Here is a 23,296-nt window from a genome sequence, read left to right on the forward strand (position 1 = left end):
CTCATGTTAGAGAATGTGTGATTAAAAGAAGGAAGAGGTTAGGTGATAAATACCATGTTAGCCTTTCTTGTTTTCCTCCAGCTTTATTCTCAGGAGACCTGATTGCCAGACACTGGCAACCCCCTAGCTCACTTCAAGACAAACAGGACATGAGTCTGTGTGGGTTGGAAGTCAGCTTGTTTGAAATGGGCTGTTGTCTTTATCGTCTCAGGCAAACAACACTTCAGATAAACAAATGGAAATATCACAGGGTATTTGAGTTGGCTTGGCACGTCTGTACCAGGCATGTTCTGCTTTTGTCCTCTCACAGACATCAGACCATACTAAAGGCTTTGATGATTCATCCAATAGGAAAGGAAAGCAGACCAAATATTATTACAGAAGGGAGAGAAACAAAAGCACATACTGTATAAACCAAGAGATGCAATACTACCCCACGTGGACCATACATCATTTCATATGTGCCTTGTTTTCATATACAGTTACTGGTTTTGGGAGTAGAACTGATCAGCATGCAACGATCATGCCCACTTTAAATAAAAAAAAAAAAATATATATATATATATATATATATATATACCCTCTCTCCTAGATTGTAAGCTCTAAGGAGCAGGGCCCTCTGATTCCTCCTGTATTGAATTGTATTGTAACTGTACTGTCTGTCCTCATGTTGTAAAGCTCTGCACAACTGTTGACACTATATATATCCTAAGTCAAAGTGATTGGTGTGGCGCCAACAAAATCCTTATTAAGAATTAAATTAGAAAATAAAACATATATAAATAAAAAGTGCAGCTACTCCTTTAAAGTGGTTGTAAACCCTTACAGACCACATTGACCTACAGGTAAGCCTAGATTAAGGCTTACCTGTAGGTCCAAGAAATCTCTCTTAAACCTACACGGTTTAGGAGATATTTGCAAAAAGACAGGCACTGCTGTCTACGGCGCATGCGTCGTAGACAGCGGCACGCAGGCACACTGAGCATGCCGCTGCTAACGGCGATATGCCATTAGTGGCGGCTCCCATACGCATGCGCGGGAGTGACGTAATCGCGGCTCCGGCCAATCACAACGCCAGAGCCACGATACCCGGAAAGAAGTTGGACTCTTCCTAGGAGAAGGGACAGCGGTGACATCGCAGGCTCCTGTGTCAGGTAAGTGACACATAATGGACTACTATGCGATGCATAGTAGCCCATTATGCTTTACCTTTGCAGGGAAACAAAGAGGAAGTAAACCCATCAGGGTTTACTTCCTCTGTAAGTGGTTAAACCCACTTTCGAAACAATAAGATAACAAAAATAAGATGCCACTATATACTTGAATTGTTACTTAACCCAGGACCTTACATTCACTATATCTGGCCTCCCACAGTACACAGAACATGGACATGCAATTGTTTTAGTAAATATAAACTGCTAAATACCTTTTCTCATCAACAATATATAGCAGTTTTGTGACTTCTATCAGTTTATGGTGAAGCTTGTAGGACGAGTTTTCATACTGCACTGGCTATCCTATTGGGATCCAGTACCCCTGACCCTCTCTCTGGACAGTGTTGATTGGCCCTGTGCTGATCACATGCAAAAAAAAAAAACTCTCTAGTGATACACACCAAAATGAGCATGTGCAGCCTGACTCCAGTAACTCTGTCTTATCTGGAGTGCAGTCAGTCAGTTGAAGAAGAGGAGGATCTGTGCATACAGGATCAAACAGCCGTTTTACACAATGCAGCGGATTAGCCCCTTAGGTTCCAGAGTGAGTATAACAAACATGCTTTACTGCATGTACAGACTGATTTTACTGTTGTGGGTTTAGTAACACTTTAATAGTCACATAAAGATAACAAAAGTAAAAATTATGTCACCATTAAGTATATAGTAGAGCCTTACTTTTGTTATCTTATTACTATATAAAGCCTATATAATAATGTATACCTGCCTAGTATTGTGTAAGCTGATTCCTATTGGCAAAACATTTTGTTTACATTTTGGATAGGTTGAAAGTTTTGTCAGTTGTTTAATACTATCTGTCTCTCCATTGTGGAGATTTGCCTTCATTTCCTGTCTCAAAGATGCTACAGGACTGGAGTGGAATTGTCCCCACAGTGATTGGAAATACCACCTTGACTATTGTAATTGCAACAGGTGTCCAGATAAAAAGATTAGTCTTAGTCAGTGCTTCCTCCTTAGGGGACAGGTTGCTGCAGGAACAGCGAGTGTATAGACAGACATTCAAGGAGCATGTGCCCAGGTCTGAAAGGGCAAACCTTGTGTAAAGGTACTTCTGTTGATGAATACAAGTGGTCAGGAGTCTGAGTAGACTGAGGTCTTCATTTGGAGTGAAATCTCACAATATACATGAATCAGTGTATATAATATACAGTATATGTTTATTGGCTAAAGTTGGGTTTTAGGGCACTCTACTACATGCACCACGGCTCAAATGGTAAACGTTATTATTAATCATTAAAATCTGAAGTCTATTATTTACACTTTAGTGGATATGCAGTGCCTGAGCATATGTTCTTCTCTTCCCTCAGATGATGGACTATATCCTGCACTCTAGGGCTGCTGTTGGTGTGTTAAAGGAGGTTCTAGATATGAAGGAACTTACTGTATATGCTTTTTTCTTCTTGAAGGTTGAATTTAAGAGGATATAGTGGAACAGCAGGAAGGACAAGCAGTTTTAGTTCCACAGGAATGGACTTTAGCACCAAGGATGCAGATAATGATAGATGCAGTTGCAAATGTGCACAGATTGCAACAGGAGGTAAATCCATATTTTATGATGACATATGTAATTTAATGTATTAGCCTGCAAAATATTTTAAATTTTGGACTGAAAAAACTTCAAGGCAGGTCTGGTGCGGTCATTCTTATGAGATAGACCTGTTCATAACAGCTAATTTGGCTACATGCAACTTCACACCTAAATATGATCTGCAGGGCCAGATTTATACTTCCTCTCTCCTTGGTCAATTGTCTTGTGGTACCACCCGGCTACTTCAATTAGCTGGCTAGCTTTAGTGTCACATTGAAAAGATTAGAAATCATAGGCACGGGAGGCATGCCAAGGTGTAGGGAGGTTGAAAGAGACATTATTACCATTCTGCCTCGGTTTTCTTGTTGTTTACTTCTATAAAAGTCAAAGTCAAGGCAAACTGTGGTCCTCTTTTGCTAGCAGTTCTGTTCCAGGTATATGGACAAAGAACTTGCAAGTTGTAATAATCCAGTGCACTATTATACCAGTAAAAAGGTCACAGAATTTGATTTGCAGGAATAGTGTAACTCAGAACTAGACTAGATATCTGACTTGGAACCTATACATGACAAAGAATTCTCTGCCCACATGGGTACCCAAGCAGCCAAACACTAAGCACTAACACTGTTTTGGGGAAGGAAGGGGGTGAGTCACATGTTTTCTGTTCTGAAAGGTACCAGGTATTTCCCTTCTGTTTTGATGGAAAAAGTTGTTTAAAAAAATTTGAGCTTCTGCCTTATATTTCCTAATAAAAATGTCTCCGTTCCTAGGTTGGTGGTTTGATGCGTGTGGACCTTCAAACCTCAATGGTATTTATTATCCAAGTGGATCTGGGACTACAAAGTACCATGGAATCAAATGGCATTATTGGAAAGGCCCCAGCCATGGTCTGAAGTCTGTCACCATGATGATGCGCCCTGCTGACTTTTGAACAAATGTGCACATCGACTTCCAAAGTTTCACTATGCTCTTTTTGCTTTTTTTAATTAAAAACAAGAAATGATCTGCGTTTCAATTGACTTTGCAGAATGCATTATACATTCTTTTACCTTGTGTTCTTTGGGCAATGATGGTTTATTTTGTTCTGGTATAGTTAAGAAATATGGTTTTAACTATGGAACGGATATATCCATCCATAAGGGCTCTATTTTATATCAGTTAAGACCTGGTTCTTTTGACTCTTGAAGAAGAAAGAGAAACACAACTCAAAAATAAGATACTGATGTATGTTTATATAAAAAAATTTGAAGTACAACAGATCCATCAAAGTACAAATTTTCTCATGAAAGTTAAGAAGGAAGCAAAATCTTCTCAATGGGATCAAAAGCAACAACAAAAACCTTTGTAAGATATGTCTCCAAGAGTTTTTTTTAATATTTGCCATAGAATCATTATGACTTATGAAGCTCACAGTAATTAAAGGGGAACTTTATCCATAACAACTTTACATAAAAAAAGTTCTTTAGCAAGGAACACACATTCCACATTAATAGTAATGCTACCAAAATTAGTGTGTGCTGTAAATTGCCTCCATTACTGCTACTGTTTCTTCTTGCTGGGGTCTGCCATTTTGCTGAAGCCCAGAGCCCCATCAGTAATCATAAAGCGGAACTAAACCTATCGATTCAACAGTTTTGAAAAACAGTTACATTGCTGGAATGCCGGGATTGCTAATGCCCTGTACACATGACCGTTTTTGCCGTCGGAATAAACTCTGAAGGTTTTGCATACACACGGTCACACCAAATTCTGACTGTCAAGAATGCGGTGACGTACAACATGTACGACGGGACAACATGTACGATGTCTCGTACTTGCTTCAGAGCATGTGTTATTTTTGGTACGTTGGAACAGCATACAGACGAGCGGTTTTCCCGATAGGAATTTGTTCTGTCGGAAAAATATAGAACATGTTCTCTGTCTAAGTCCGTCTGAATTTTTGACGTAAAAAGTCAGATGGGGCATACACGCGGTCGGAATATACGATGAAAAGCTCCCATCTGACTTTTTCTGTTGGAAATTCCGACCATGTGTATGGGGCATTACTGTCACATTTTCTTGTGTCCTCAAGCAAACTGTCAAACCATCAAATAAAAAAAAAAAATGTAGCCACCACATCTAAAGACGGGTAAGCTGTGGTATATAAAATGTTAGCTTTTTGGGTTTCGATACAATCCGAATCAAATTTGTTTTTGCCTATACAAGGCAAAGCAAATGGTTCAGGTTAGTGCTCCTCTCTCCAGCTGTACATGCTTACCTTTCCTTTGCTCTCCCACCATTCCATCCAAGCATGAAAAAAGGAAAGAAAGACAGCAAGGGCAAAGCACAGGCTCACGTTAAGTTGAAAAGCTTTCTTTTCCTTAAACATTTTGTGATTTACCTAGCTTCAACTAAATTTTTTAGGAAGTATTCAAATTCCATTTTACCAGGAATGGTATGGTGAGCTTCCCAAGAGTCCTAATATACAGTATGTGTGTGCAGGGAACCAGGCTTTGACTGGTACCGATATGTGTTTGATGCGCACTGTAATGCCAAATCAATGTCATGTACATGCCTTTTGCCATGTGGACATAATGCACTTTTTTATTAACTGATTTATCTGCAGCACGTGGTGCTCATGTCATGCTCCCAGTGTCTGCACCAGGCTAGATATTTTTTTGAAATCATTGGAAATTAAGTGGAAAACCAAATATTCCTGTTATAATTTAGAACTCCAGCATTTGTGTAAGTATTATACCCACTGGCTTGATTTAAAATGTGTGAGAAATTCCTACAGGACTATTCCTTACCCTGAAACCAGTGAATATACATTAATGAGCAACTTCCAAAGAGATTCATTAGACAAGGTTCTTCCACCACTTGTTTCTGTACCATGGATGAAAGATGGGAGACGTTGCTCAGGAGTAACAGTAATAAAAGTGCTGCTTCAGGTAGCTCAGCTAATCAGAACGCTCCTGGCAGCCGGAATATGAAAGTGTGTCATCCCTTTATGGCCTTGTTCACAAAGGCTTCAATTTGTAAAGGGGCAGTATGTACAGAAAGCTTTACAATGCATTTGCATAACTTTCAGAAAACTATGTTGAAGCCTTTAAAGTACCATTCATCTCCTGATTGGGAATGTTAAAAACAGATCTGTAGCAGAGTGCCTATTTATTCAGATGCAGGAACATGCCCATTTAACCCCTTTTCCTACATCTCTCTGGATTTCTGGGCACGCCCAGAAACTACGTTCTACAGCTTACCTCCCTTAGAAGTTTAGAGAGGCCTTATGAGGCAGAAGTAGCTGGACAAGCGATCTACAGCCAAGCGAGGAACCCTTCAGTGTCAGAACTGGTGTGCAGGCAGCCAGGCCCAAGCCTAATAGCATGGAACTTATCTGGAAGACCCAGTTACTGCGGTGAGCAACTCCAACTGCTGCCAGAGTACTGCAAATTTAGTTGAGTGGCACTTTTTCCTTGAATCTCTTGAGTTGTTCAATTGTGTTGCCAGAGCTACCATGGACTTCACAGACAGTTTATGAGGATAATCACTAGTAGCTGTTTTACTGAAGTAATGATTCTAAACTTGACTCTAACAGAGTCTTTTAGAGACTATGCTATCTAGCCATGTTACCCTGATTGAGCTACAGAGGCATTGCTATGAAGAGTCCTTGCTTGGACAGCTTTCATAATTTGTTCTCTATTATTCTACAGTGTATGCATGCTCTTTGCCATCCTAAACCTGTTTTGCATCATTGCTTCTAATTTTGCACCTGTTTAGTAAACCGCATATTACAGTTACTCTCTGTCTCATCATTCAGCTGATTACCTATTCGGCTAAAGATCTTAATGGGAACACTAACTGTCATGTATAACAAGTTGCCAACAGACTTCATTAAGCTTCAGCACTACCTTAAAGTGGTTGTAAGCCTCAGATATTAAATATGAACAAAGCATATTTTTCTAAAGTGTGTCTCAGTCCAGATAGCTAACTGTCATTTCTGTCTGCTACCTTGCTCCTCTGCTATCTGCATGAGTCACTTCCGACACGTTTTTCTGACACCAAGAGGTGAAAAGGTGACAGGGGAGGGTCCTAGTTGATTGACAGCCTCAGCTCTGTTCCTGTATGCTGTGTGAAGGGGTACAGTATGTGTCCTTTCTCTCCAAATGACTCTCAGAGCTCTGCAGAGTGTAACTTCAGTTCCACACCCCCTGCTTTCTGGAAACTCAGAAAAGCTGTATAAATTCTAGGCTTTGAACGGATGTAGAGGAGAGCTACAAATAAACAGGTGCAACTCACTATATGCAGGAGAATTTGCTTAATCTCTGTGCGTCACCTGAGGCTATTTACTTCACTGGGTATATGTTAGACTTTACAAGCACTTTAAGATTGTTTAAAGCCTACTGAAGCAGCTAGCAGCTTGCGTAGAGTAAAAGAACTCCAATTAAGATTTCCGTGTAACATTCCCAAACTGGCCCTGAATGGTACTTGAAAGGCTTCAACAAAGCAGCTCTAAAGCTAGTCATAGACAATTCATTTTTTTCGTTCAGTGTGTTGAGCAAAAAAGAACAAAAAACAAACAGATTCCTCCATCCACACAAATGAGTTGGTCGGAGGAATCCCCCCCTCCGGGGACATTGTATTCTGACAGCGGGACCCACCTGAAGAAATTTTTCCAGCATGTACACTGGCAGCACAAAAACAGCCTGAAAAGGGAACCAAAAAAAAAGAAAGGCAGCATGGACATAGATAAGTGTACTTGTTTATGTAAAATGTATTACATTTTATTGTCATTTTCTTGCAGGGAGGGAGGGTTCTGTTTAAGCTTTCAATATGGTGGACATGAAGTTACAAGGGCACTGGATTTCTTGCAGGATTAGCGGTTATACTTTTGTACTTGCAGAAAATATCATTATGAATCATTCACAGAAGGTGTGTTGCCAAGAACAGTCCCACGCATAGTCAAGTTGCTATGTTTCTTATTGCGTCACTGCATGCGCTACTCTTTTTCACCAGAGCGCAACGCAATGCAATTCACTGTAAGGTGCGCCTTCACCTTTGCAAGGTGTTTTGGTGAATAGGGCTAAATATATTTTCACTTTAGCTGTTTAATAAAGTTTGGACCAGGGGTGTTCGGTCCGGTGGCCCATGGGCCCAAGAGGGTTTTGAATGCGGCCCAACACAAAAGCGTAAACTTATATAATATGTTGATTTTTTGGGGGGGAATTTTTTGTAAAAATGTGTTTACACTTAGAGAACACATGTGGCTTCAAAAAAATTTGACAGTGTCCCCGCTCCAAAGAAGCTGCTGGCAGGACTTTTTGTGACGCACTGCCAGCACACCGCTCCAGTATGAAAGCCCTTGGGCTTTCACACTGGAGTGAAAGTATCCGCTTTTTTCAGGCGCTATACAGGCGCTACTTTTAGCGATGTAGCGCCTGGAAAACGCTGGCAGTGTAAAAGGGGTCTGAGTGGTGTCTCCTGCCTCAGCGTCTCAGGCTGCAAAGGTTGAGGGCCGCCCGACTCCTCTGCTCTGCCTGTTACTCTATTCCTGCAGGGCACGGGGACAGGAGAAATATGTGATGACCTGCAGGAAGAGAAGAGACATGTGTGATGATCTGCAGGGAGAGAGGAGACATGTGTGATGATGTACAGGGCAGGCGGGGAGGAGACGTGTGATGATCTGCAGGGCAGGGAGAGTGGAGAAATGTGTGATGATCTGCAGGGCAGGGGGAGAGGAGAAATATGTGGTGATCTGCAGGGTAAGGGGAGAGGAGACATGAATAATGATCTGCAGGGCAGGGGGAGAGGAGACACGTGTGATGATCTGTAGGGTAGGGGGAGAGGAGAAATATGTGATGATCTGTAGGGAGAGAAGAGACATGTGTGATGATCTGCAGGGCAGGGGAGAGGAGACATGTGTGATGATATGGAGGGCAGGGGGAGAGAAGACATGTGTGATGATCTGCAGGACAGGGGGAGAGGAGAAGACAGTGAGCAGTAATGATATGCTGTAACCTTTAGCAACCAATGGGGGAGCGGTAATGATAAGCAGTAACCTCTAGCAACCAATGGGTAAGCAGTAATGATGTATAGTAAGTAGGGTTGTACCGATACCACTTTTTTAAGACCAAGTACAAGTACCGATACTTTTTTTTCAAGTACTCATCGATACCGATTACTGATACTTCTTTTATGTCATGTGACAGTGGCACTAATATGCAGCACTGATGAGGCGTGGGTTGTGTCAGTCGTTTTTTCTTTTTCCCTGACATCTCCCCTTTGAGACAAGGAAAGGGACTGAGGACAGAGATTCCCCAATCCCTTTCTCAGCAGCCTCAGCTGCACTGAACACGAATGGACAGGAGACAGCGACTCCTCTCTCCATTCATAAACTGAAGCATGGTAAACACAGTTTACCATGCTCAGTTATGTGAATGGACAGTCAGTTATCACTGACTGTTCATTCAAAAAAGGAAGGAGCCGGTAAATTACATAGTTACCAGCTCCTTCCTCCGCTCTCCATCCTGAGAAAACTGGGACAGGGGGACCGGAGGAGGACGGGGGAGACCGGAGGAGGATGGGGTGGGCGGAGGAGGACGTGGGGGGGGACTGGAGGAGGACGGGAGGGGGGCCAGAGGAGCACACAGAGGGGGTCGGAGGGACCGGAGGAGCACAGAGGAGGACACAGAGGGGAGCTGTAGGAGGATACAGGGGACAGTCGGTGGCGATCGGTGCGGCGGCAGGGAAGTTATAATCACTGATCTCCCTGTGTGGCTTTCAATAAAGCAGCTGAAAGCCGTGGAGGGGAGAGGAGGAGAAGCGGCTGTCAGCTGCTTTATTGGAAGCCACACAGGGAGATCGGTGATTATAACATCCCCTGCCACCACATCGATCATCCCTGAGTGTCCAGGTATTGGACTAGGTATCGGGAGCATTTGCAGGAGTACAAGTACTCCTGCAAATACGCAGTATCGGTGCCAACCTAATGTATAGTATGCATCTAGCAACCAATCAGTGAGCATTAATAATGTGCAGTAACCTCTAGCAACCAGTGAGCATAAGTGAGTGTGGACCAGTTTTTTTATTACATTATTACATTATTATTGATTTTCCATTATTAAAGTTTTTTTGGAGATAAGTCTATGTCTGTTTGTTTGGGCCAAAGAAAAAGTGTGCCCAGGGTTCAATCAATATTAAGACGGCCCTGTGAGCACCTTGAGAATTCATTGATAATTGCTACTACATCCATTGAACCAGATATTAATGTGTTAGTTTATCAAAAACAGTGTCAAATATCGTACTAGTTTTATGTTGCCCTCTGTTACTTTTATAATAAAAAATATTACAAAAAATTAAGTTTTATTATTTAGATAGGTACATTATCTATATCAGTGATCGTTACTTAAGATCTGCCTGACATTTTTCTGCTCATCAGCTGTACATATTGTTAGTGACTCTTCTTCCAATGTGGCTCCTGAAGGTCAAAAGGTTGTGCACCCCTGGTTTAGACAAAAAAGGAAACAAGTCTGCTGCACCAAATACAGCTCATCACACTGTCCTGCACACAGAGAACAGCAGCACCCGTTGGCTATGGTTCAGATCTCTTTCAGCGCATTCTTGCTTTAGGAAAAATTGCTAGGCAAAAAAAGTCAAATATTTATGGAGAATGTGGCTCTGTTTCTGTGTTTACAAGTGACAGCACACCTCTCTCTGCAGCTCCACACAGATTGTGCGCTGTGTGGGAAAAACAAGCTGCGGCCAAGAGTACCAGAGCCGGGGGCTGGAAGGTGAAGGGTAGGGATGAGCCGAACACCCCCCTGTTCGGTTCGCACCAGAACATGCGAACAGGAAAAAAGTTCGTTCGAACATGCGAACACCGTTAAAGTCTATGGGACACGAACATGAATAATCAAAAGTGCTAATTTTAAAGGCTTATATGCAAGTTATTGTCATAAAAAGTGTTTGGGGACCTGGGTCCTGCCCCAGGGGACATGGATCAATGCAAAAAAAAGTTTTAAAAACGGCCGTTTTTTCAGGAGCAGTGATTTTAATAATGCTTAAAGTCAAACAATAAAAGTGTAATATCCCTTTAAATTTCGTACCTGGGGGGTGTCATAGTATGCCTGTAAAGGGGCGCATGTTTCCTGTGTTTAGAACAGTCTGACAGCAAAATGACATTTTGAAGGAAAAAACTCATTTAAAACTACCCGCGGCTATTGCATTGCCGACAATACACATAGAAGTTCATTGATAAAAACGGCATGGGAATTCCCCAAAGGGGAACCCCGAACCAAAATTAAAAAAAAAAAATGACGTGGGAGTCCTCCTAAATTCCATACCAGGCCCTTCAGGTCTGGTATGGATATTAAGGGGAACCCCGGGCAAAATTAAAAAAAAAAAATGACGTGGGGTTCCCCCTAAATTCCATACCAGACCCTTCAGGTCTGGTATGGATTTTAAGGGGAACCCCGCGCCAAAAAAAAAAAAAAAAACGGCGTGGGGTCCCCCCAAAAATCCATACCAGACCCTTATCCGAGCACGCAACCTGGCAGGCCGCAGGAAAAGAGGGGGGGACGAGAGTGCGGCCCCCCCTCCCTCCTGAACCGTACCAGGCCACATGCCCTCAACATTGGGAGGGTGCTTTGGGGTAGCCCCCCAAAACACCTTGTCCCCATGTTGATGAGGATAAGGGCCTCATCCCCACAACCCTGGCCGGTGGTTGTGGGGGTCTGCGGGCGGGGGGCTTATCGGAATCTGGAAGCCCCCTTTAACAAGGTGACCCCCAGATCCCGGCCCCCCCCCTGTGTGAAATGGTAAGGGGGTACTGTACCCCTACCATTTCACGAAAAAAGTGTCAAAAATGTTAAAAATGACAAGAGACAGTTTTTGACAATTCCTTTATTTAAATGCTTCTTCTTTCTTCTATCTTCCTTCATCTTCTGGTTCTTCTGGCTCTTCTGGTTCTTCTGGTTCTTCCTCCGGCGTTCTCGTCCAGCATCTCCTCCGCGGCGTCTTCTGTCTTCTTCTCCTTGGGCCGCTCCGCACCCATGGCATGGGGGGGAGGCTCCCGCTCTTCTCTTCTTCTCTTCTTCTCTTCTTCTTTTCTTCTTTTCTTCTCTTCTTCTCTTCTTCATTTTCTTCTCCGGGCCGCTCCGCAATAAATGCTGGCATGGAGGGAGGCTCCCGCTGTGTGACGGCGCTCCTCGTCTGACAGTTCTTAAATAACGGGGGGTGGGGCCACCCGGTGACCCCGCCCCCCTCTGACGCACGGTGACTTGACGGGACTTCCCTGTGGCATTCCCCGTGACGTCACAGGGAAGTCCCGTCAAGTCACCGTGCGTCAGAGGGGGGCGGGGTCACCGGGTGGCCCCGCCCCCCCCGTTATTTAAGAACTGTCAGACGAGGAGCGCCGTCACACAGCGGGAGCCTCCCTCCATGCCAGCATGGATTGCGGAGCGGCCCGGAGAAGAAAATGAAGAAGAGAAGAAGAGAAGAAAAGAAGAAGAGAAGAAGAGAAGAAGAGAAGAGCGGGAGCCTCCCCCCCATGCCATGGGTGCGGAGCGGCCCGAGGAGAAGAAGATAGAAGACGCCGCGGAGGAGATGCTGGACGAGAACGCCGGAGGAAGAACCAGAAGAGCCAGAAGAGCCAGAAGAGCCAGAAGAACCAGAAGATGAAGGAAGATAGAAGAAGCATTTAAATAAAGGAATTGTCAAAAACTGTCTCGTCATTTTTAACATTTTTGACACTTTTTTCGTGAAATGGTAGGGGTACTTATGTACCCCCTTACCATTTCACACAGGGGGGGGGCCGGGATCTGGGGGTCACCTTGTTAAAGGGGGCTTCCAGATTCCGATAAGCCCCCCGCCCGCAGACCCCCACAACCACCGGCCAGGGTTGTGGGGATGAGGCCCTTGTCCTCATCAACATGGGGACAAGGTGTTTTGGGGGGCTACCCCAAAGCACCCTCCCAATGTTGAGGGCATGTGGCCTGGTACGGTTCAGGAGGGAGGGGGGGCCGCACTCTCGTCCCCCCCTCTTTTCCTGCGGCCTGCCAGGTTGCGTGCTCGGATAAGGGTCTGGTATGGATTTTTGGGGGGACCCCACGCCGTTTTTTTTTTTTTTTTTTGGCGCAGGGTTCCCCTTAAAATCCATACCAGACCTGAAGGGTCTGGTATGGAATTTAGGGGGAACCCCACATCATTTTTTTTTTTTAATTTTGGCCGGGGTTCCCCTTAATATCCATACCAGACCTGAAGGGCCTGGTATGGAATTTAGGGGGACCCCCACGTCATTTTTTTTTTTAAATTTTGGTTCGGGGTTCCCCTTTGGGGAATTCCCATGCCGTTTTTATCAATGAACTTCTATGTGTATTGTCGGCAATGCAATAGCCGCGGGTAGTTTTAAATGAGTTTTTTCCTTCAAAATGTCATTTTGCTGTCAGACTGTTCTAAACACAGGAAACATGCGCCCCTTTACAGGCACACTATAGACACCCCCCAGGTACGAAATTTAAAGGGATATTACACTTTTATTGATTGACTTTAAGCATTATTAAAATCACTGCTCCTGAAAAAACGGCCGTTTTTAAAACTTTTTTTTGCATTGATCCATGTCCCCTGGGGCAGGACCCAGGTCCCCAAACACTTTTTATGACAATAACTTGCATATTAGCCTTTAAAATTAGCACTTTTGATTTCTCCCATAGACTTTTAAAGGGTGTTCCGCGGCATTCGAATTTGCCGCGAACACCCCAAATTGTTCGCTGTTCGGTGAACTTGCGAACAGCCAATGTTCGAGTCGAACATGAGTTCGACTCGAACTCGAAGCTCATCCCTAAGTGAAGGGTATGTACAAGTGTAGTATAAGGTGGGAGGGAGGAGGGGCAAAGATGAAGGCAGTGGAGGGATGTGTGTGCAGAGGCCAGGCTTGAGTGTGTAATGATGTAGAGGTCAGAGTTGAGGAACGGTGCAAAGTGAAATGTGGATGGGGATGCAGATCCAAGGAGCCTTGGAAGAGGGCTAAACCTTGCACTCATGCGTAATGCACTCTTGAGTCTTGCACCCTATGCATAACACACTCCTGAACCTTACACCCCATGCATAATGCACTTCTGAACTTTGTACCCTATGTCTAACACACTCCTGAACCCTTCACCCCAATCCCTAACACACTCCTGATCCCTGCACCCTGTGGCCTGTGCCTAATGCACCCCCGAACCCTGCATCCAATGTGTAATGCACCCCTGAACCCTGCATCCTATTCACAATGTACTCCTGAACCCTGCATGTAACGCACTCCCGAACTTTGCACCCTGTGTGTAATTCACTTCTGGACTCTGCACCATGTGCATAGCACACTCCTGAACCCTGCACACTGTGCTTAGTGCACTCCTGAGCCCTGCACCTTGTGTGTTACACTCCTGGTTTTATTTACCAGTGCTCCTTTAAGATCCTCCCACTGTGCAATTACCAGCCACCATTTGAAGTGGTGCATACAACATGGCCAAGGTCATCTTTAATATTGATTGGACCCTGGGCAAACATTTTCCTGGGCGCCTCCACCCCAAGCAATTTCCCTTTCCACCCCAACATACCAAAAAGCAAATAAACACACATATAGACTTATCTTAAAAAACTTTAATAATGTAAACATAAAGATCTGGTTTACACTCACTGATTGCTCCAGGCTCACTGATTGGTTGCTAGAGGTTACTGCACATCATTACCGCTCACTGATTGGTTGCTAGAGGTTACAGCACATCATTACCACTCACTGGGGGGGGGGCTGGGCAGTATTGTGGTGTGTGATACAACTGTTGAGGTACAGTTGGTTGGATGGCAGGATGCAGTTTGGGGTGAGGGGCTGAGATTATATCTCCCCTATAATGATAGGGAGTAGGGTTATAGGATGCCAGAGGTGGGGTACAGGAGGGATAAGGAGGATGATGACAGGTGGTAGGGTGGTAGGATGCCAGAGGTGGGTTACGGAGGGATGATGGGGATGTTGATGACAATGAGTGGGGTGGTAGGAAACTGGCAATGGGGTACAGGGGGGATAAAGATAAGGATGATGATGAGGGGGGTAGGGTGGTAGGATGCTAGAGGTGGAGTACACGGGAATGAAGGTGATGTTGATGACAGGGGGCAGGGTGGTTGGATGTAAGGGGTGGGGTACATGGGGGGTGATAGTAGGTGGGGTGGTAGGAAGCTGGCAGTGGAGTACAGGGGGGAATGAAGATGACAGGGGGTGGGGTGATAGGAAACTGACAATGGGGTACAGGAGGGATTATGACAGGGGTTGGGGTTGTAGGAAGCTTGCAGTGGAGTACCAGGAGGGATGAAAATGAGGATGATGATGACAGGTGGTGGGATGGCAGGATGCCAGTGGTGGGGTACAGAGGGATGATAGGGATGCTGATGACAATGGGTGGGGTGGTAGAATGTCAGCAGTGGGGTATGAGGGGAATGATGATAACAGTGGATAGGGTGGTAGGCAGCTGATATAGGGGTACAGGAGGGTGAAGATGAGAATGATGATGACGACAAGAGGTAGGGTGGTAGGATATCAGAGGTGGGGTACAGGGGGATGTTGATGACAGGGGGCAGGGTGGTAGATTGCAAGAGGTGGGGTACGGGGTGGATATTGGGATGTTGATGACAGGGGGTGGGATAGTAGGAAGCTGGAAGAGGGCACTGCTCAGGTGGTCAGTCCGCCCGTGGTCAGGAAAACTATTTTCGAGCACCGCAAGCTCAAGGGGCAGCTGCTTTGGTCCCCACAACAATGATTGGGCCCAGGGCAGCTTCCCCCATTGCCCCCTGTTAAAGACAACCCTGAACACGCCACATCGCTACTCCCGTGGTGGGGGAATCGGTGGGGTCCATGAGTTCCTTAACCTATTATATGACAGAAAAAAGTCTTGTGGTGGCCTGTCCCACCTCTACCAAATAACGGAACTTCCTCCATCAACTCATCCTCACACAGTTATTATCTTCTGTATTACTTGCCCCATCCCTTTTAGATTGTAAGTTTACATTACCAGGGCCCTCCTTACCCTCTTGTATTGAATTGTAAGCTGTACCATTTCCCTTTATATTTTAAATTGCTGCACAACTGTTGGGGCTATATAAACCCTTAAAAATAGTATATACACTATATTCCCAAAAGTATTGGGATGCCTGCCTTTACACGCACATGAACTTTAATGGTATCCCAGTCTTAGTCCGTAGGGTTCAATATTGAGTTGGTCCACCCTTTGCAGCTATAACAGCTTTAACTCTTCTGGGAAGGCTCTCCACAAGGTTTAGGAGTGTGTCTATGGGAATGTTTGACCATTCTTCCAGAAGCACATTTGTGAGGTCAGGCACTGATGTTGGACAAGAAGGCCTGGCTCGCAGTCTCCGCTCTAATTCATCCCAAAGGTTGAGGTCAGTTCTCTGTGCAGGCCAGTCAAGTTCCTCCACCCCAAACTCGCTAATCCATGTCTTTATGGACCTTGTATTTATGGACCATTGAACACTTTTGGTCAGATTTTATTCATTTGGATAAAACCTTTGACCCAAAAGGGAAACATTTTTGCTCTATCTACTTATAAAGTGTTAGCTTCAATTTGTTAGTCAAGTCCATCTAAATCTGCTAGTGCATCTAAAACTGGCTACACATTATACAATTTTCTTGTTCAATTTCCTTTAGCTTTACCTTCAACTATGTAGTACAAGGGCCAACCTGATTGCATACAATTTGAAAGAGTTTAGGTATGACTTTGTATTATATGGTTTTGATAAATCTAAAGGAAAATTATACAAGAAAATTGTATAATGTGTAGCCAGCTTTACGCTACCCTCTCCCCAGATTGACAATGCTGCTGTCCAAAGGAGTCGATGTTTCTTCCCCATCCGGAGTGGAGACACCCTTATAAAGGAAGTGCATTGCTGGCTGGATCACCTGGTAAAAATAAAGGGAAAAAATGCCTAAAAAAAAAATTCTAATGCAGACAGCACATCTAAGGATTGGTAAGCTGCAATATATTTTTTGGGGGGGTTTAATACTGCTTTAAACACCTAACCCACCCAAAGGTGACAATTATTTAAAAATAAGCAAAAAGTCAGAATTTTACTATTTGCATTACTAAATTATCTTAGTAAATTAAAAAAAAAAAAATAAGAAAAACTCTTCTAAATTTTGTGTAAAAGTGGAAGCAGTCATATCCCTCACTTACCTTGTTAGGGTGCTTTACACAGCAACGCAACTTCTTTTTAGGAATATAGATTTTTAAAGTGATCCAATTTTCTTAGAGACCAGCTTAAATGGCAAAACCACTAAACCACTAAACCCAACCCACATCTGCAAACCCTATCATGGTATTTTCTATACATAACATACACTTGGTCCCACAGTAAATTGATCCATAAAAAACTATAAATAATCTTCACTATTTTGTTTGCAAAACTGAGATGTGCTGCAGTACAACATTGAACGGCTGCCCTCTAGTGTCAGATTGGAGAATAGCCGCAGTCATTTGGTCTATAATATAATATGTATACTGTAATTATGAAAGATCTCCCTCTAGTGTTCACACAGAGTTAGTGAAGAAGACACTACATTACCCAGGGGTCTAGCTGGTCCGTTACAAAATAGGAAGTTGATAAATGGTAAGAAGTTTTTTAGTCTTGTCAATGATCCATCACTGTGAGAGGTATGTATGTATGTATGTATGTATGTATGTAGTTTGAGGAGCTGAGTAACATAGTTTGGTTCTATTTTATACATGTAAAGCTTCATTCATAGATTGCAGTTATCATGTGATTTGTGCAGGCTGCTAGCTGTACCTACAAAGCAAATAGAAACAGGCATGTGCTGTGTAACATTCTGCCATGAAATAGATCTGCAGTGTATTTTTATATTGTATTTATTTGTATAAATGTATAGAAATAAATGGTGCATTGCAATCTCCATACCCGTGGGAATGTTTGGATCCCCACAAGCCTGAGGTTGGGGGAAGTTAGTGGCATTGCGACACTTTATGTCGAAATAGAGGAATTGCCAAAAATACAGTTTTTAAGTCAGCACTATTTGTTCCCAAATGAAATGGCGCAGATTTTGTCACATTCATTGATATATCATATCACTAAGCTAAGGTAATACATGGGCAATCATGGCAAATCGCACCCAGTTATTGTATTATGTGAATAAAACACTGGCAATCGTGGCAACAAATGGGCTACACACTGGCAGTCATTCCGGTAGGAGGGAGACACTTGCAATCCTGACAATATGTGTGCAACAATCATCTAGTAGTCGTAACAAAGGTGACCATATGTGTGCAACAATCATCTAGTGGTAGTAAGAATGGTGACCATATTTCTACAATAATCATCTAGTAGTGGTAGTAAGAATTGTGACCATATTTCTACAATAATCACCTAGTGGTAGTAAGAATTGTGACCATATTTCTACAATAATCACCTAATGGTAGTAAGAATTGTGACCATATTTCTACAATAATCATCTAGTGGTAGTAAGAATGGTGACCATATTTCTACAACCATCATCTAGTGGTAGTAAATAAGGATGAGCTCAGGCGTGTTCGCAACTAGCACGTGCAGAGTCCGCCAGAAAGTTGGCACTGCACAGCGCTAATCACAAGCAGTGAGACATTTCCCAATCTCTGCAGCCATGCATCGGGACAATGTATCACTGCTTGTGATTAGCGCTGTGTAGTGCTGACTTCCTGGCAGGCTCTGCACGTGCTAGTTGTGAAACACGCCTGAGCTCATCCTTAGTAGTAAGAATGGTGACCATATTTCTACAACAATCATCTAGTGCAACCCTGTATCCTGGCCTAGGCCAACAAGGCCCAGGCCTAGGGTAGCACTTTGCAGGGGGGCAGCACGGAAAGAGTCCCCGACGGCTTGCGCTTCACTATTAGTAGGACGTACGACGAGCCGAGATAAATGAAGTTCAATAGCCAGTGCGGCTCTTCTGCTTGATTCTGAGCATGCGTGGCAATTGTGTACACACGATCGGGATTTAGGCAAACAGATTTTGTTGTCGGAAAATTTGAGAACCAGATCTCAAATTTTGTGCGACGGAAATTCCGATGGAAACTGTCCGATGGAGCCTACACACGGTCGGAATTTCCGACAAAAGGCTCCCATCTAACATTTTCCATCGGAAAATCCGACCGTGTGTATGAGGCATTAGAGAACGCATGTGGCTGCAAAAAAAAATTTGACAGTGTCTATATACTGGCCTTTTTTAAGTTTTATCTTCCCAATGAAAAATCTCCCTCTCCTTACAGTCACGCCTTATTAATGTCATCAGTTTTTGGCAGCACCTATATTTGTAAGCAACTATTTTTAAGGATGAAGCAATCAAAGCGCAAAATTAGAACCAAAACAGTGATTAGCACCCAGGGCCATCTTTAATGCAGGGCAAAAGGGGCAGCTGCCCTAGTCCCTGTCATTATTGTGGGGCCCAAAGCAGCTGTCTCTCCAGCCTGGAATGTCTAGAGCAGGGCTGGAGCCAGGATGGGTGGAGGAACATCCGAAACTGATACAGAGAGTTGTGTCTCCTACCTCAGCGTCTCAGGCTGCAAAGGTGGAGGGCAGCCCGACTCCTCTGCTCTGCCTGTTACTCTATTCCTGTTCCAGGACTCAGCCTTCTCTCTCCTACATTGTCCTGGGGGTGGAGAGGCTGGTTGGGCTGCTGAACAATAAAGCTCCGATTAAGAGCTTTTACAGCCATGTGGAGGTTGATCTGGAGACCTTTGTGGAATGGGGGGGGGGGGGGGGGGGGCAGTAGCAATGTAAGAACTAGTTTACTGACAGTGCTTGTCTCCCCTTTTCCAGTCCTGCAGAACATCTCTCCTCTCTTGTGATGATCTGCAAGACAGGGGGAGAGGAGACATGTGTGATGATCTGCAGGGAAAGAGGAGACATGTGTGATGATCTGCAGGGCAGGGAGAGAGGAGAAGTGTGATGATCTGCAGGGCAGGAAGAGAGGAGACATGTGTGATGATCTGCAGCAGGGCAAGGAGAGAAAAGACATGTGTGATGATCTGCAGGGTAGGGGGAGAGGAGACATGTGTGATGATCTGCAGGGGGAGGAGAAATGTGTGATGTTCTGCAGGGCAGGGAGAGAGGAGACATGTGTGATTAACTGCAGCAGGGCAGGGAGAGAGGAGACGTGCGATTTTCTGCAGGACAGGGAGAGAGGAGGCATGTGCGATGATCTGCAGGGGAGAGGAGACACGTGTGATGATCTGCAGGGAGAGAGGAGACTTGTGTGATGATCTGCAGGGTAGGGGGAGAAGAGACGTGTGATGATCTGCAGGGGGAGGAGAAATGTGTGATGTTCTGCAGGGCAGGGAGAGAGGAGGCATGTGTGATGATCTGCAGCAGGGCAGGGAGAGAGGAGACGTGCGATTTTCTGCAGAACAGGGAGAGAGGAGGCATGTGCGATGATCTGCAGGGCAGGGGAGAGGAGACACATGTGATGATCTGCAGGGAGAGAGGAGACTTGTGTGATGATCTGCAGGGTAGGGGGAGAGGAGACTTGTGTGATGATCTGCAGGGTAGGGGGAGAGGAGACGTGTGATGATCTGCAGGTGGAGGAGAAATGTGTGATGTTCTGCAGGGCAGGGAGAGAGAAGACATGTGTGATGATCTGCAGCAGGGCAGGGAGAGAGGAGACATGTGTGATTATCTGCAGGGCAAGGGGAGAGGAGAAATGTGTGGTGATATGCAGGGCAGGGAGAGAGGAGACATATGTAATGATCTGCAGGGCAGGGGGAGAGGAGACATGTGTGATGATCTGCAGGGAAGGGGGAGAGTAGAAATGTGTGATGATCTGCAGGGAGAGAGGAGACATGTGTGATGATCTGCAGGGAGAGAGGGGACATGTGTGATGATCTGCAGGGAGAGAGGAGACATGTGTGATGATCTGCAGGTCAGGGAGAGAGGAGACATGTGTGATGTTCTTCAGAGCTGGGAGAGGGGAGACAGGTGTGATGTTATGCAGGGACACTGAAGACAGTGAGCAGTATTGATATGCTGTAACCTCTAGCAACCAATGGGGGAGCGGTAATGATAAGCAGTAACCTCTAGCAACCAATGGGTGAGCAGTAATGGTGTATAGTAGGGTTGCACCGATACCACTTTCTTAAGACCGAGTACAAGTACCGATACTTTTTTTCAAGTACAAGTACTTGCCGATACTGATTACCAATACTTTTTTTAATGTGATGTGACAGTGGCACTAATATGCAGCACTGATGAGACGTGGGTTGTGTCAGTTGTTTTTTTTTTTGTTTGTTTTTTTTACTCTGGGACTGGAGGAGGACGGAGGGTGGGGGACTGGAGGGGGGCGAAGGGGGAGACCAGAGGAGGATGAGGGGGGGACTGGAGGAGGACGGGGTGGACAGGGACCAGAGGAGCACACAGAGGGGGTCGGAGGGAGCGGAGGAGCACAGAGGAGGATTGATTCATTGATAATTGCTACTACATCCATTGAACCAGATATTAATGTATTAGTTTATCAAAAACAGTGTCAAATATCGTACTAGTTTTATGTTGCCCTCTGTTACTTTCATAATAAAAAATATTACAAAAAATTAAGTTTTATTATTTAGATAGGTGCATTATCTATATCAGTGATCGTTACTTAAGATCTGCCTGACATTTTTCTGCTCATCAGCTGTACATATTGTTAGTGACTCTTCTTCCAATGTGGCTCCGGAAGGTCAAAAGGTTGTGCACCCCTGGTTTAGACAAAAAAAGGAAACAAGTGTGCTGCACCAAATACAGCTCATCACACTGTCCTGCACACAGAGAACAGCAGCAGTCGTTGGCTATGGTTCAAATCTCTTTCAGTGCATTCTTGCTTTAGGAAAAATTGCTAGTAGGGTTGTCCCGATACCGATACTAGTACTCGCACATGCTCCCGATGCCTTAGCCGATACCTGGCTGGGATGGAAGAGACAGGAAGTCAGCGGGCGGAGCGGAGGGCGGAGCTGAGAGCAGAGCAGAGAGTGAGTCCTCCGAGTGCCTCCGAGCAGGTAGTACAGAGTGCAGGGCACAGCTGCATCATCGGATCGGCGACCGTCACATTCGGTAATGGAAGTGACGCTCCGTGTTGCAGTTACACCATCAGTATAACTGAAAATCCCGACGCCCATCTTGGTACACCCTGCACTCGGCCACAGTATGCCAGCAGCAGACATCTTGTTACACCCAGCCCATATAGTTCGGGCTGGGTGTAACAAGATGTTCGCTGCTGCTTTATTGAGGCCGAGTGCAAGGTGTACCAAGATGGGCGTCGCAGAGGCAACATAAAAAAATTAATCCTCTCGTGCCCATAAGTGTCAGCCATCAACCAGTGCTCATCAGTGACATCTGTTAGTGCCATCCATCAGTGCCACTGCCAGCCATCAGTCAGTGCCAGCCATCAGTGTGTGCCACCTATCAGTGCATGCCACCTATCAATGCCCATCAGTGCGTGCCACCTATCAGTGCATGTCACCTATCAGTGCTCATCAGTGCTGCATAATCAGTGCCACCTATTAGTGCTCATCAGTCAGCGCCATCTAGCAGTGCCAGCCATCAGTGTGTGCCACCTATCAGTGCCCATTAGTGTGTGCCACCTATCAGTGCCCATTAGTGCTACATGACATTAAAAAAAAAGTATCGGTAATCGGTATCGGTACTTGTACTCGGTCTTAAAAAAGTGGTATCGGGACAACCCTAATTGCTAGGCAAAATAAGTCTATGGAGAATATGACTCTGTTTCTGTGTTTACAAGTGACAGCACACCTCTCCCTGCAGCTCCACACAGATTGTGCGCTGTGTGGGAAAAACAAGCTGCGGCCATGAGTACCAGAGCTGGGGTCTGAAAGGTGAAGGGTATGTGCAAGTGTAGTATAAGGTGGGAGGGAGGAGGTGAAAAGATAAAGGTAGTAGAGGGGTGTGTGTGCAGAGGCCAGGCTTGAGTGTATAATGATGTAGAGGTCAGAGTTGACTGAGGAAGGGTGCAAAGTGAAATGTGGATGGGGATGCAGATCCAAGGAGCCTTGGAAGAGGGCTAAACCGTGCACTCATGCGTAATGCGCTCTTGAGTCTTTGCACCCTATGCATAACACACTCCTGAACCTTACACCCCATGCATAATGCACTCCTGAACTCTGCACGCTATGTCTAACATACTCCTGAACCCTGCACCCCAATGCCTAACACACTCCTGATCCCTGCACAATGTGCTTAACGCACCCCTGAACCCTGCATCCTATGCACACCATACTCCTGAACCCTGCATGTAACGTACTCCTGAACTCTGCACCCTGTGTGTAATTCATTCCTGGACACTGCACCATGTGCATAGTACACTCCCGAACCCTGCATACTGTGCTTAGTGCACTCCTGAGCCCTGCACCTTCCTTGTGTGTTACGTGCACTCCTGGTTTTATTTACCAGTGCCCCTTTATAGTTTTGCCCACTGTGCACTTACCAGCCACTATTTGGTGGTGCATACAACACGGCCAAGGCCATCTTTAATATT

General features: G+C 44.9%; 1 protein-coding gene across 1 annotated transcript in view; it reads left to right on the top strand.

Moving 5' to 3' along the window:
• LOC141128362 (angiopoietin-2-like) overlaps window positions 1-3,799 on the top strand; it is a 91,467-nt gene extending 87,668 nt beyond the window's left edge. The window contains exons 8-9 of the mRNA XM_073615607.1: window positions 2,642-2,772; window positions 3,534-3,799. Coding sequence (XP_073471708.1) covers window positions 2,642-2,772; window positions 3,534-3,694 — 292 coding nt within the window. The 3' untranslated portion in view covers window positions 3,695-3,799. The remainder of the gene's footprint in view (window positions 1-2,641; window positions 2,773-3,533) is intronic.
• Window positions 3,800-23,296: the final 19,497 nt, after the last annotated feature.

This window comes from Aquarana catesbeiana, linkage group LG02, assembly GCF_042186555.1.
Source record: "Aquarana catesbeiana isolate 2022-GZ linkage group LG02, ASM4218655v1, whole genome shotgun sequence".
Taxonomy (NCBI): domain Eukaryota; kingdom Metazoa; phylum Chordata; class Amphibia; order Anura; family Ranidae; genus Aquarana; species Aquarana catesbeiana.